The following is a 15700-nucleotide window of genomic DNA, read 5'->3' as shown; positions in this document are numbered from 1 at the left end:
CGCCTAAACTAACAAATGACCAAAATGGTGAAAGTTTTCATAGTCAAGGACTTATTTGTGCACGAAAATATGTCGAGGACCAAATTGGTAATTTCGCAATAGTCGGGGACCATTTTGGTAATTTATTCTTTATAAAATATTGAAAAGTCCAATTTTGATCTGAAAGTCAAAGCACTTTAAAACAAAACTAAAGAATTTTTATATATGTTTATTTTCTATGATTGTAAAATTTTATTTCATCCTGATTTACTATCACAAATCCTGTCGAACAAAGTATGAGGCTCCAGGGGTGAGAGACTTCGCGTTTTGTGGGCAAGATTTAAAGTTCCCAATCATAAAAAATTGATGACTTAATTCTTTATTATAATTCTAATTTCAAGAATTGAAAAGATATATTACCGATAAACATTGAAAATAAGTGAATATTAAGTGAACATGCAAATCGCAATGGTTGAGGCAAGACTGATAGGAAGAGTGGGGAAAGTAGTCAACTTGCTGCTTAAAAAACAAAAGATTGGAAGAAACTTTTTTAGAAGACTTTGCGCAAAAAAAAAAAAATAATTACAAAAATTTTGTTTATAAAATTGCTTTTGATTAATGTAAACTATTCTCATTTCCCACTAGCATCGGCTGAGGAAGATGATGACTATTCCCATTTGGTGCACTGAAGATGAAGAGTTTCCTAATAAAATACAAGTCTTAAATATTTTGTAAATAAGGACTCGGTCAATATTGCCCCTTTTTAATGAAATTACTTTTTAATAATGTGATTACATCGTGGTTCTTTGCCTAATTTGATGATACAACTGAAGGCGGCAATGTGGTTGATTGCGTAACTCACGATTTAGTCTATAGTGACTCTAAAGTCCTGTGAGTTTAAGATTAGTCAGGCGAAATTAAAATCACATAAATTTATAATAAATAAATAAGCACTAAAGTGCCATATACGTTATGCAGTGCTCTATTGATTTATTTATTTTAATTAGAGTTAATTCCAAAAATGGTCCTTCATCTATTGACTTTTACCAATTTTTGTTCTTGACTTTTAATTTGACCAAAGTTGGTCTCTTAACTATTGATTTAGTCATTCTGTTAAATCTATGTTAAATAGATGTTAAAATTGAAGGCAAAAATGTAAAATCAAATATTTTAACCTTTTTTTTTCACTTTGTTGATGTACATGCTAATTCACAATGTTACATTTTGTTCAACTATGAATATAATTGAAAATCATAGTTTAACATTCTAATTGGTCAATATATTTCAATGTTGTTAATTATTGTTGATGCATAGGCTAATTCACAATGTTAGAAAAATGGCAAATTAGAACAATAAAAAATTAACACAAAATAAAGTAAAAAAAAATAAAAATTTAACATAGTGGTGCCCTTTTCTACCATTTTTGCTATCAAATAAAGAAAAAAAATCAAATACAATAATAAAATATACAATAACACTCCACATCCAGTTAGAGAATTTACAAAAAAAAAAAAAAAAAAAATTGTTATAGAGTATATATTACATTGCAATAAACCAAAAAAATCAAAAATAAAATACAGGAAAAAATTTTGATTACTTGAAACAATTTAACATAAAATGTAACAAATTATATATATATTGACTCACATTGTTCCCTATATAATCTTGCGATGCAGGAGAGAAAACAAAGTGAAGAATAAAAGTTTAAATATTTGATATTTACATTTTTATTTTTAATTTTAACACCTATTTAATATAGATTTAATAAAATGACCAAAATTAATACAAAATCAATAGTTAAGGGACTAATTTTGGTCAAATTAAAAGTTAAAAACAAAAATTGATAAAAGTTAATAGTCAAAACATTATTTATGAAATTAACTCTTTTAATTATGTGTTTACGTTAAAAAAAATGCAAATAAATTTGAGGGGAAAAAATCGTCTACACCAGTGTAGCGGAAAGAACTGGTCGGAGCATACGATGTCGTGTTGCTCGTTACTGCCCTCCTCGAACCCGCAGTCTCCGTCCCTCTTCTCCAAGCCCTTCAGCTCCGCCAAACGTTTCAGCTCTCGTATCAGTGCTTCTGCGGATGTCCCTGACTTCCTCTCAGCTGATTGGTACACACACTTATGTATATGTATTATTTTTGTAGTTTTGACGTATTTTGATCATTTTTATGTTCTGAATATATGTTCAAAAATTGGATAATTTATAAGGGAATGAAAACAAAACCAAATGTTGAAGCTCTCAGTCTAAATTATTTTTATTTTAATTTTGCGGATAAAATGGTTTTTTTTTTCTGAGTACTGGAATTGATTTCTTTTGTTTTTATAACTATTTATTTATTCTAATGAACAAGTAAATTAGGCTTGTGATAATGCTAGATGAATTATTTTATTATCATAAATTCATTGAGATTTCAGTAGCTAGTAAAATAAATTAACAAAAAGAATAACATAAAACTTTACCTTGAGGAACATTATAAACTAAGTACTCCATTTTGGTCTGAGGTATGGAATCTCCCATTGGTTATAAATGAAAATTCAGACTTAATGGTCCATAAAAGTCTTGATAGGACACTAAACATAATGGAAAGGATGCTGCAGGCTATGTCATTATTATTGGATTATGGCGCCATTGTTCCATTGTTTGGATAGAGTAAATTGCTTCATGTTGGGAACCTATAATCTCATATCAGTTAGAATATGTATTGTTTTACTAACACAAGAAAATGTGAATATGTGAGGTTTGAGGAATAACTGATCAAAATTGGCATGTTTGGATTTTATAGTACTGAGCCATTTGTGTAAATGTAGAACATGCTCCTCTATAACCTCCATTTAAGACAGATACTCACCGGTGTTTGAGTTAGATGTTTTCTTAAATTTTGTCTCACTTTGGATGCATTTACTCAAGTGTAGATCCTTCAATGATAATCCTATGTTTATATCTGCGGTGTAGATATGATGTTAATACCTTTTTTTTGGTGAAACTGAAAATGGAAAATAAAAAATAATGTTGGGATAATTGGTTTAAGTAATCATTCTTTAGATTTTAACTTTTCTTTTGGGAGCAAATAGATGGTCTTCCTTTTTCTTGGCCTAACTTTGACTTTATTTCTGTTATATGGAAGTATGAATTCTAATTATAGTATTTGTTTCCTTAGGCTTGAATCACGCCAAAAAAGGCCCTTTGGACCGAGACTAAGTGTAAGTGTGTAACTTCCACTCCAAACAGTTACTGTAGAAATCTCTGTTTGATCTTAAATGCATCCATTTACTACTGTATTTTCAATAGTTTAGCGCAGAAGATGCTGTCCGGTACCAACTTGATGCATTGATGTTTAATGACCAGCCCCGTCAAGATTACGGAATTGAAGTCATGTACAGGGTGCAATTTTGAACTAAAACATATTACTGTCTTTTGTGTGAGCTGCTGATCTCCAGTTGGACAATTTTATTATCTTTTTTACTTTTTTGTGTAGTTTGCTGGCTTTGATCCTTTTGAAAGATCTACATATTTTGGACGCTTCTTTGATCTGGGACAGGTCAGTAAATTTATAATATTCTCACCGCAACATCGTGTTATATACCTTTTTGGTAATAAAGGGATTATACGGAACTATGCATTCAAAAAAAGTCTTTTGACAGAATAACTGCACTCTAGAACAAAAGAAAGAAAGAAAGAAAGAAATGATTTGTTTGGGTAACTTGTTTTGCATTGGACTGCTGTGTCATCATGCAGTTTGAACGATTCAGACGGATTTTTCACCATTCAACCTATAGGATTCTGCTTGGGCATCGGGAGAGGAAAATTTTGAGTAGTTTGCAAGTTAATGAGGTATGAAAAGTTTGACATTCCTGTCATCATTGATGACCATGATTTTTATGGTAACTAAACTGATACAAAGATGATCATCTAATGGTGGTTCTACTTTCTGAATATATGCATGTCATAGAATCAGTATAAGCAGAGGGTTTGGGTCCGGGGATCTCGACCTGAGGAGGAAGAAACCTTCCAATTTACCATGGTTCAGGTTTTTGCTTTGCTCCTATCCTATTTAAATCAAACTTCAGTTCATATGTTATTGTTTAGGGTTTTGGCTTCAAATTCGGTCGGTCATCTGGGTCATAAGCAATATATTGGGAGGGAGCTTGATATCCATCAACATCAAATGGCCAAATGCTCCCATCTCTCTAATCCACAAGAAGTCGTCTTCCATGCATTTTACATACATATGAATAGACAAGAAGTCGTCTTCCATGCATTTTACATACATATGAATAGATCCTTTTTTTTTTTTTTTTTTTTTTTGCGCTGAACTGCTGATGATAGTATTTGACAAGTGGCTTCTGACTGACAGAGGGTTGGTGGTTCTTGGGATGGCTACTGGTTGACAGAGTCTTTGCTTCATGACGGAGATGCTTTCTCTGGCGGCGTGGCTTACTGAACAGCCAGCCAGCCGTCACACTATCACAGTGATGAGATGTTGAAGCATGTTTGTTGTTAGTGAATATATATAATTGAGTAAGTAAATATGTGGAACAAATAATACTTGTGTATAAAAATAGTGATCTATCTCATCAAAGTGGTGTTTATGTAGATAAAACTGTGTATAAAACATAGATTTGCATCTTGCATTAGAGATGCGGAAAATCTAATAATTAATTGTCTTGAATTGAACAAAATTGTGTTTCTCTTACAGTAGTACATTAATAACTCTTTAGACTATCATTTTCTTGCACTCAAGAGTTCAAAAAAACAAATCAATGGCATTCCCATGGGATTCATGAAAAGCACACTGCCAATAATAGTAATAACAAGTTTCAGAAACATGGGCACTGGAAAAACTGAAGCTTGACCGAATGAGTTGAGTTGAGTTATTTCTTCGCCTCGGATGGAGTGATGAATTTGGTTACAACATAGCAGTCTGGTGGAGTGATGTTTGTGTAATAGTTTTGGATGGTCTCTGTAATCTCAAACCCAAATTTCTTGTAGAATTTGATGGCATCCTCATTATTTGTCTGGACATGCAAGTAAATCTCACTCATGTTTTGCTTAGCACACAGATCAAGCACATGATTTAACAGCTTTGAACCTGCAGTAATAATATTAACCACAATCAACTAAACTCAAAAACTTGAATTTCCCAAGATGTATGTAAACCATAACCATATTTACTACGGTTACTAATTTTGTACTAATGAAAAGTTCAAAATCATTGTTGTTTTCTTTCCTTAATTCTTCACCAAATCTTGCCCTTAGTTCTTAAAAAATATCATTAAGAGAGCACTTCTGCAGACTCGAGCTAAATAAAAGTTTTTAAAACTATAGTAACCCATGATGCATTTTAGCCAATTTGATTGGCAAGATAACAAAATAGAGGCTAAAACAAGAAAGTTTGAGTTGAGTCATCCAGCAAAAAAACTCGTAAACACATTTATGATTTATTAAGCTGATGTGACTAGAATTATTTATTGGGAAAAAAAAGCACTTTATCTCTAAGATGATAAGCGCTTTACAAATTCAGTCCTTAAGACATCAGTGTTACAAATGTACCCCTTAATTATACTCCAAGGTAGCTAGTTTAGTCCCCCAAAGTGGCTATTTTGTGGATAATTAAGGAGTACATTTACTACACTTGATATCGTAGTGAGTGAATTTACCAAAACACTTCTACCTTAGTAACCAAAAGTACCTTTTTCTCCTCATTTATTCTAGGGGGTAGAAAATGAAGCATACAATAAGCAAGATGTTAAAATAGACTGCTTACCAACACCTAATCCACGATAAGGTGCCAAAACACCCAAGGTCATGATGTATACACGAACAGCCCCACCTTCCTTCTTCTCAAGCCGACATGCGATTGCACCAACACAAATGTCACTATAGTATGCTGCATAAGAAGCAATAGACCATGCACATATGTTTAATATCCTAACATTTAAATGACAATTTTTTAATAGGTATAAGATTCTTAAGTAAATATATCTTAAATATTTGGAAATGGAAAATTGAGTTTTTTCATGAAAATTTTACAATAAAAAGGTAATACTTGAACCATATTTTCCCAATATCTCAAGAATTATATGTTTGACTCAAATAACTTTTTGGTTTACAATATTAATGAAAGTGTTGTGTTTTTATATATTCTTAATCATCATTGTCGCAACAGCATAAGCTAAGGATAACTAATAAGAATAGATGACTGCAGAGGATGCAGATATGTAATATGTTGATCAATAAAAAGATCATAAAACAAAAAGAAATTAAAAACTATGGCAAACAGAGAGTAACTGGAAGCATTAGAAAGAAACAAAAGATTTTATCAAACAATCACTAGATAGGACACCTTCAAACATTAGCAAGTAATCCATAACATTTAGGGAAGAAAAAAAAAGCTTATTGATGGTTATAAACAAGATGCAAGTCATAGAAACTTCTTTACTCTGTTATGGTGAAAAATCCCACACCATAGGCAGATCCATCAGCATGTTGTTGGGGAAAGTGGAAGGTGGGGATAACAGAAGATTTTAAATTTTAGACTTTACCCCTGGTTACTGGATAATCAATTAATTACATGTATAGAACTGCACTTATTTTCATGTACGAAGTCTCAGACTCTCAGGTGATCATTGTAAGATTATTTTCTTGAAAAAGCACCAAGGATGAAGCAACCTTTAATACAATTACTTACTAAACACAACCTAAAAAGCATAAAAAGACATTAAAATGACCAGATTTGATACATTGTACAAATTGACTGTCTCAACACATATCTCAAGTCCAACAGTCCATGAGGCCATTGCAACCGCTTACATTCTTGCACATACCCTCAAAAAATCTAAACTAAACCATAATTCTAATTTAGTTGAGGTTGATTAGAAGAATTTTACATCTCCCTTCATTCATAGTAGTGTATCTTTCTTAATAGCTTAGTAACAAGTAAGTTTTGGTCTTCCTGTTCCTTTCTTAATTGGTTAAAATATATGTATACAGTAAACACATCCAAACTATCTGAATTGATTTTCTCAATTTGTCTTATGTCACACTTCAAATACGAAGTAAAATTAATCTAATGTGGTCTCTTTTCGTTTTCTGGAACTTAGCACTCTCTTCTTAGTTACTTATCTTGTACACATCTTAACTCTGTTTAAGCTCATCTTAACAGAGCAGTCTAAAATCCAATCAAATGAGGAGAGCTGTGGCAGATCGCATTTCTATGAAAAGAATTTTTATGTATATATGACTACAAACTTAGAGATAGAGGATTAACAGAGATTTTTCTTTTCTTTTATTTTCTTCAATCAACATCTTTGTTCTACAAAAAGAAGGCATTTGGTTCAAGGAATGTTAGATTATCCTCTAAAACATTAAACATCATTACTTTATGCACATTACTGGGAATATGTTCAATTCTGTGTTTCGTTAAGATTGCAGGAATGCAATATTAACGTGTTTAGTTGATGGTAACAATTTCTATCAGAATGTGTATTTTACTTTAATGCCGTCAATATATGTATATAAATATACATATAAATAAATAAACATAAATTTAAACATAATGTGTGTGTTTATATAACTATTTCTCAAAGGGAAAAAGTTGAAAACACCCCTAATTCAAAAGGCAATCTTTGAATACTTGAAAGGTAATGTCACAATTCCTAAGTGGAAGTTAGCAATCACATTACTATCACATCACCTCCCTTTCCTATTTGGTTAGGTGGAAATAATGTCACAATACCAGACTATTACCAAATAATTAACTGATTAATTGCAGTACCAATCAACCACAGGTCCTTTACTGATTCCAAACAAACTACTTGGTTTACAAAACCAGCTCCGAAGTATTAAGTGCAGTTATCTCTCTTAATGCAAGTTCTAATGGGTTTTTATTCCTTTTAATTCAAGGGCAGTTAACCATGTCATTTTCCTGCAACCAAAGCTTCAAACAAAAAACAAAATGAAAGATTTCCATCTTCCATGAATTTGATATACTATTTTCTGCAATCTCTACTCCCTTACATTACTGAATTCTTATAGCAATAATGAGGCAAGAGATCCATAAGGCTGGGTATAAACAGAAAACTATAACCAATAGTTGATAAAATACACTCGCATTGTAGCTAGACTACTGTCATTATTAGCTAAGAGCCACACTTTTTTCTACTGAACTAATCAATAATAACCATTCATATCCATCGGAAGATGAACAAAACCCAGAAATAGAATTTTCCAAAGCCATAAAAGAACAAAATCAAAACAATATTGACCATAAACAATTTTTAAAAAAGTATATATTATTTATACAGACTTGAGAAGATTGAACTATGAGCAAAACCCAGCGACAGGATTTAGTAAAAAATAAATAAAAACACAGATGCATCATCTTCTTGCCTCTAGCTCAATATCAAAAAGGAGAAAGGGTCGGTTGATTAAAAGGGAAAAATAAGCGAAAGGAGAAGGGGAGTGGCAGACCTAGCTTGGTAAATTCGCCAGAAGAAAGAGCATCTGCGTAGTACTTATCGTTGTAGCGGACAGGGAAGAGAGCGGTGTTGAGTTTCTTCAGCTGCATCAAGTTCTTGTCCCTAACTCCGTCCAATGAGATTGCCATTTCACGTCCCATTCTTTCTTTCTTCAGAAAACAGATGTATATATATAAATAGAGAGGAAGGTCTTAGTCCCGCTACCACGTGTGGAAAGAGAGAAGTGGAGCCGCCGTCTGGCTAGTCTGATCGGTCGGCCGTCGGAGAAAGGGATTTAAGCAGCACCAATGTATAACGGCGCTGTATTATGGGCTCTTTTGGGCCAACGAGACGAAGGCCCAAATAAGATTTTTGTTTAGTCTAGAATTGGAACAAGGGTATATGTCATCCAATTGCACACGAGAATACAATTAGGTTATTGAATCTAAAAAATTTACAATTGAACTTTTAAACTAACAAATTCATGCAATTTTTCTAATTTGTAGATTTCTAACAGGTAATTCTAAATTTTAAAAATATATTTTTTTAAATTTAAATAATTATTTAAATAAAATTAAAACAAAAAAGTCTCCACCGGAGATAAAGAAGCCGTCTCCGGCCATGGAGATGAAGATACCTTCTTCGTGGAATCTTCATCTCCATTGCCTGAGACGGTTTTTTTTTTAAATAATTATTTAAATTAAAAAAAAATATTTTAAGTTTAGGATTACCTGTTAGAAATCTACAAATTTGAGGAATTGCATGAAATGGGTTAGTTTAGGGATTCAATTTTAGGTTTTTAGGTTTGGGTGACCTACTTGCATTATCGTGTGCAGTTCGATGACCTATTTGAACCTTATTCTTTTAGAAATTTTCAAAGAATTCTATTTTCTACATGTGCTCTTATTAAGGGCAAATTATTCTGTGGACCCGGGTCCAAAGATACACAATTTACATATTAAATGTTCACAATTTATCTTTTAAAAATTCATAATTTGTGATGACCCTGCATTGTATTCACAAATTTCTAAAACTTAAAAACAATATTTTAGAAGTTCACAATTCTAATACTAAAATCTAAAATACACAAACTCTTATAGAGCTATCCTGCCTTTATAGGGCGTTTGGTTGGAGGGAGGGAATTTGGTGGGAAAAGAATTGTAATTCTATGGGAAAAGAATAATGCGGGAATAAAGTGGGAGTTTAAATTCTAGTGTTTGGTATGCGGGAATAAAATTACTGGGAATTTCAATTCCAATGTTTGGTATACATGGGAATTGAGAGGGAATAAGTAATATAAAGTCGAAAATGCCCATTGTTGTTGTTGTTATTTATTTATTTATTTATTATTGTTATTGTTATTGTTATTATTATTATTATTATTATTATTATTATTATTATTAGTATTATATTCTTAAATGACAAGTACCTATTGGACCCATTTGCATACTCAAACCCAAAAAATATAACATATTAAATTCAAAAGCACTCATCTACCGTATCTCTTGAACTAAAAAAACACAAGCATTTGATTTGGATAGTCAGAAATTTTGTAGAATTATACATATAAAGAATTCTAAGGAACATACACAAAAGTTGTTGTATATAAATATTTAAATGAACATACACAAAGGGAAGTGGAAGAATAATACACTCTATGATTTTGAAGAGAATGTTAGACATCAATTTTATGTTAAAATAAGGGAGGGGTAATTTTGTCTCAAGGTTATCTTTTTTTCTTCCTAAATTCCATTGAATTAAAATCCCAGGGGGGGGCCATGGGATTCTAATTCCATGAAAATGAGGGAATTGCAATTCCCTCCAACCAAACGAATGAATTTAGTTCCCTTCGGGATTAAGTGGGAATTACGTGGGAAAGGAATTGTAATTCCCTCCAACCAAACACCCTGTTAGAGTATCTATAAACATCACAATAGCGAATTTATTGTCTATGTTTTCCACGACTGCCTCCTCTATTCGCCAGCAAACTAGAAATTCGGTTAGAGATTCTTCTGCCCCTTGCTTCGCGGTAGTGAGGTGTGTAAAGTGCTTTCGACCCTTCTTTCCTCTTATGAAATGGGTAATAAACTTCACCGCCAGGATGGAAAAAAAAAAAAAAGGCCCTTCGCATTGCCGCTTTGGATGATCCTACTAGCATCATGGTGGCCTAGTGCTAGTATGTCATAATATGCTCCTGAGGGTCTTCGGAGCCGTCAAAACGCTTGACGGTCGGAGGTTTGAAGTTGGGGGGAGGGGCTCCCTCATTATTCTTTCGGTGACCAATGGGGTCACCGCGATTTTAGGTATCTCTGGGAGGTCACCCCGTTCTTTCCATTGGAGAAACTCAGCGGTCCTAGCATCCACCTTCTTCGCCCAGCCATCGGGAGGGGCCTATGAATCCACTGTGAGCTCCTTCCGCCATCGGGGTACAATAGGTGCTTTCACCTTCTAACTCCTCAACAGGTTGGGGAATCTTCTTGAGGATCTCGTTTCCCCACCCAGATTCTCGATCGAGGGAGACCTGTAGGCTTTTCCTCACGCTACGCTCAACCTAGGGTGAGCTAGGCCTACCCCCGAGGTTACCAAGGCGTAGGGCCACGGAGTTTCGTCTTTGAAGTCCATTCACGGTGTTGGAAACTTCATGACGCACAGGGGCAACCTCCACATCCGGTGTGGTAGAGTAGGCTCTCTTGGTTCCTCTGCCGGATCTTGCCATTCTAACGGGAGCACCTTCGCCTCTGAAGGGTGGCGAAGCCAGCCTGGTAGCATTTCGCATTTTCCCACTGACCCTACGAGGTGAATTTACACTTCGCAACTCGACCATTTTGGCATACTTGGGCTGCTTGTACAAGAACTGATAGAGACTAGAAACGTGTGCCTTTTGTAGCGTTCCCCATAGATGGTGCCAATTCAATGATGGTTTTATCGGGACCGGGTCCACCATAAATCGGGTATAATAATATAAAATGGAATAGGAAATAAAAATATTATTAACTGGGGCGTGAGGCCCAACAGAATATGTAAAAGCCCAAAGAGTATCGACCCAAGAAATGGCGACCCAAATAATAAATAATAAATAAATAAATAATAGGAGGGCTAATGAACAAATACAATAAATAAGGAAATGAGATACTAATAAATACTCTGTAAATTGGAAAGAATAACCCAACTAAATTACCACTAGGACTTAAACCCAGGCATACTAGCAGGGAGGAGAAGACCTAGACCACTGAGCTATGAAGTGGATCGTGTCCTGATGGATGCCCTGTATGGACCAGCCCCCCCCCCCCTCGCCCCCTCTTTTTACTACTGATGGACCATCCTACACCCTCCACTTGTAAGGCATCAACATGCCGCCAACTCCCACCAAGCATGCGCCCTATGTCTTCCTATCGTTAACTACCTCCACCACCGATCACATGCCATGTACCTAGGACCGTTAGTCAACTCCCCGAGGAACACGGAGGAACGGACACAACCCGCGCCATGCCTGAGGGGTATGGCGCATACGCACGCTGTAACACCCCTAAATCACGGGCTAAGATAAAACAATAATCTTAAGATAAAGCTATGGATACCTCAACACTTAAATAACAAAAATGTGGAAGCGAATCTATAACATAGGCGGGGTGCTACACCACATCTAAGTCCACAAGGCCTAGATGCTAAGGCTAGTTCAATCATAGTTAAATAATCATCAAACTAAAACATAAACTAATCCATTATTACATCCAACAAAGTTCTAAGGCACGCAGACCCAAAGTCTAAACATCAAACTACTAAGCTAAAACGTAAAAGAGGAATAAAATGATAAACTAGCGCGCTCGCGTACCGGATCTACTCCATACCTGGAAAACATTTAATAACACATTAGCAAAGAAATACTAAGTAATACTCCACTCACACTCGTAAGGATACAATAATATACCATAGTGTTGTAAATAGATTTTACACACGCATATGGAATATATGCCAACGAAACCATCATTGTTTAAACATCAAGAGACTCAACAACAAATAAGCTGAATGAATCATAAACCAAAGACATCTCAACAGGCTCAATATCAAGGAATGAATCTACAATACCACAATTCAATAACAAGACACTCAAATGAGGTACAACCTCAACTGAACAACAATTAAGGTAACCAACCAATCAATAAACTCAAGCACTCAACATAGAGTGACACAACCAAGAACATAGAATAGGCTTAGAGTTGTTCCAACCTTTACTCCTCATCCATCCATAACACCTGTCCATTCGGGTTCACCAGTCCATCCAAAACACCAGTCCAACCGTACACACCCTGGAGTCAAAGCTCACAGCCTCCTGACCAAAAGTCCTCCAAACCACGATATGATTCACATATCACAATATCACATAATAGGAGCATATAAGCTCAATTTCCTCCAAACAATTATATATATATATATATATATATATATATATATATATATATATATATATATATGAGTTAATTCCAACAATGGTCCTCCGACTATGTTGATTTTCCAAAATTAGCCCCCGACTTTTAATTTGGACAATTTAGGTCCCTTGACTTTCAAATTCTTTCCAATGTTGGTCCTTTCGTCAAATTTTGGTTAAATTGAGGTCAAATAAAAGGGTAAAATTGTCCGTTTACATGTTTAGTGTATTATTCAAAGGGTAACAACATGGAATTCAAAGAATCAATCACAAGAATCCAAGACCACAACATATCAAACTTAACTCATTTTCCAAAGGAAATACTCATACAGAGAAGTACTCCGACTCAGAATATGAATAACATGACCAACATTCTCAGAATGTCAACCAAAGAGTCAAACCAACAATACTCAACAAATACTCCAACATAAAGGACCAAGATCAATATATCCATACTCAAATATCAAGGTAAGAAACTCAACATAACTCTCAGAATGAACCTTAGGAATCAAGTATAGAATACAAAGCATTGGGTATCGGAAATACACACTAGAACAGCAACCAGACTACAATTGACAGTACAAGTTGGCGGGCCACAACGCACCGCCACACTGAACCACTAGAGGCAGCGGAGCAGCCTCACAGACCGCACCACACCGCCACTCTCTACCGCCATTTCTCTTGCGGATCAGCCTCGCAGGACACATTATACTGCTAGTTCGCACCGCAAGAACAATTCCAACGCACAACAACTCAGACTCAACAGAAATGATACGATAAATACAATAGGTTATTCCAGTACCTAGAATATTATCAGAATAGACATCTCAGAGGTCAAATAACACATGGAATCCCTCAAAATAACAACAATCATACCAAGAATCAAGAATACCCAATACAAACCAAGAATACATAAGATAAGCTCAAGAATCAAGCAATACACAAGCTATTTCAAGGAATAATTCTCAGGATTCCAAATACACTAAATACACATATATAAGAGAGTGAAAATAGGTTTTGTGAGACATGGAGTGTTACCTTTCAAGCTAGCTATCTAACCTAAACATCCAAGAGCTCAACCTAGCAAGCCACCACCTCCTTGATCATCTATCAACCCAAAACCCACCACAAGAAGAAAGAAAGAGTTCATGAAGATAGCCAACAAAGGGAAGAAAATGCAAGGAAATGTAGGATACCATGATCTTTCTTGAAGAACAATAAAAGAAGGATCATTGCTAGAATCTTGAAGATGAAATGAAGATCAATTTTTGAAAGAGAAACGGTAGAGAATGGCGTGAAGGAGAAGAGTAGGGGAAGAGAGAGAGTGTGATCTCTAGATAAAGCTAAGTCTTGAATATATACGTACTTTAATACATATATACATATATGTATGTATTAGGGTTAAGGATTTAATGAAGAATGGGCTTGAATCTTTATATATAACAATTGTATGTACAAGAGTAATTATTGGGCCAAATGATTCATCTCTTAAATAAATGAATACATAGAATAAGGAGAAAACCCATAATACTAAGAATTAAATGTCTTAGAAATAATATATATATATATATATATATACTAGTATAACGAATTGGGTTTTTGATTTGGAATTACCTTAGGAAATATTCTTAATTCAAGAATTGGGCTCACTAGAAAGAATGGATTTAATTTTAGAAAATAATCATGGACGGTAATTCCGAATTAATTTATTAAGGGGTGTCACACACACACCCACGCGCCCCGGGTGGCGGTGTGACCGGCCGCCACCCCGCCGGGGCGTAGGATGGCGCAATCGGTCTGCTCAGGGCGCCTCGCCCCCGGGCGATGGTTGCATCCATCCGCGCCCTGGTGGCAGCACGAATAGTTGCCACCCGAGGCGATTGGCCGCGCTTGGGGGCGCAACCGGTTCGCCTCGGGCAGTGGTCGTGCCTGCTAGTGCCCCCCGCGGCGCGGTGGTGACAGATATCGCCCCACCTGGCTTGCACCACCTTGATCTCTCTGTCTTGTACCCCTTATTCCTTGAGCTTAGCCCCAACAAAAAAATTAGGCATATATCCCATAGCCTCATCACACACACACACACACATATATATGGTGATATTTGGTGCTGAGAGCCGGGGAACTCTCCGATTGGTTTGGCCACCAATTTCTCTAGTTGGTTTTGGTTACTTTGCCGGAGTGAGTAAGAAAACTCACCAATTGGTTTGGTCCATGGTGCCTTTATTATTATTATTTTCTTCTACTCACTGTGTTAGGAAACTTTTTAGGGGTATGCATACTTAAGGATTAAGACTCAAGTCAACTGGTTTATCAAGTTGATTTTGGTGGTTATTTTGAGAGATTGAAAACTCTCTATTTGGTGGTTGCTTTGAGAGCTTAAAGACTCTCTGCTTGGTATTTTCGCCTCCTAGACCCTCTAGTAAATTTTGGTAGTGCTATGGAAATTTTATAAAATATTTGTTAAATGTTTTTCTCAGATTATGTTTTGGCAAAACCCTATTTTTTTTATTCCTCTAAAACTTATATGTATATGTGTATATATCTATATACGTGGTGTGTGGACCCTCATTGGTAGGAGTTATATGTCTAAATGGTTATGGCTATTGGTATGGAAAGAAGGGAAATTAAATGCGTTAAGTTTCTGTGCAAGTAACAATGAGTATCTGTGTACAATGTGATTCATTCTACTAAGGCAAAAATTTGTGTGAGATCGTCTCACCGTGAGACATATCTGGTAAAAATGTGATACTTATGCGCACTAATGTCATACTTATATGCTTAAATAGTCAAATGTAATACCAATCAAGAATAAACTTTTTGTTACTTATA

At 35.1% G+C, this 15700-nt stretch overlaps 2 protein-coding genes across 2 annotated transcripts; one reads left to right on the top strand and one right to left on the bottom strand.

Moving 5' to 3' along the window:
• The first annotated feature begins 1917 nt into the window (after positions 1-1917).
• LOC116022925 lies at positions 1918-4668 on the top strand. Its single transcript, XM_031263837.1, has 7 exons — positions 1918-2097; positions 3147-3189; positions 3278-3370; positions 3465-3527; positions 3725-3820; positions 3939-4016; positions 4344-4668. Exons 1-7 carry the CDS (start codon positions 1961-1963, stop codon positions 4428-4430), a joined length of 597 nt encoding a protein of 198 aa, XP_031119697.1. The 5' UTR covers positions 1918-1960; the 3' UTR covers positions 4431-4668.
• On the bottom strand, positions 4628-8729 carry LOC116022926 (N-alpha-acetyltransferase 50). Its single transcript, XM_031263839.1, has 3 exons — positions 8459-8729; positions 5754-5876; positions 4628-5078 (listed from the first exon to the last, which is right to left on the bottom strand). Exons 1-3 carry the CDS (start codon positions 8604-8606, stop codon positions 4861-4863), a joined length of 489 nt encoding a protein of 162 aa, XP_031119699.1. The 5' UTR covers positions 8607-8729; the 3' UTR covers positions 4628-4860.
• Between the last annotated feature and the right edge of the window lie 6971 nt (positions 8730-15700).

This window comes from Ipomoea triloba, chromosome 6 (assembly GCF_003576645.1).
Source record: "Ipomoea triloba cultivar NCNSP0323 chromosome 6, ASM357664v1".
Taxonomy (NCBI): domain Eukaryota; kingdom Viridiplantae; phylum Streptophyta; class Magnoliopsida; order Solanales; family Convolvulaceae; genus Ipomoea; species Ipomoea triloba.
The sequence above is the reverse complement of the archived record's forward strand: the minus strand, read 5'-3'. Positions and strand labels throughout refer to the sequence as shown.

Bases quoted from the DNA above. Each gene is read 5' to 3' on its own strand.
- LOC116022926 (XM_031263839.1), bottom strand. From the start codon at position 8,606: ATGGGACGTGAAATGGCAATCTCATTGGACGGAGTTAGGGACAAGAAC. The intron at 5,877-8,458 runs GTCTGCCACTCC...CTTCTTATGCAG, and splicing joins TGGCGAATTTACCAAGCTAG to CATACTATAGTGACATTTGT. The intron at 5,079-5,753 runs GTAAGCAGTCTA...TTATTACTGCAG, and splicing joins TTATCGTGGATTAGGTGTTG to GTTCAAAGCTGTTAAATCAT.
- LOC116022925 (XM_031263837.1), top strand. From the start codon at position 1,961: ATGTCGTGTTGCTCGTTACTGCCCTCCTCGAACCCGCAGTCTCCGTCC. The intron at 3,371-3,464 runs GTGCAATTTTGA...TTTTTTGTGTAG, and splicing joins GAATTGAAGTCATGTACAGG to TTTGCTGGCTTTGATCCTTT. The intron at 4,017-4,343 runs GTTTTTGCTTTG...TCTGACTGACAG, and splicing joins TCCAATTTACCATGGTTCAG to AGGGTTGGTGGTTCTTGGGA.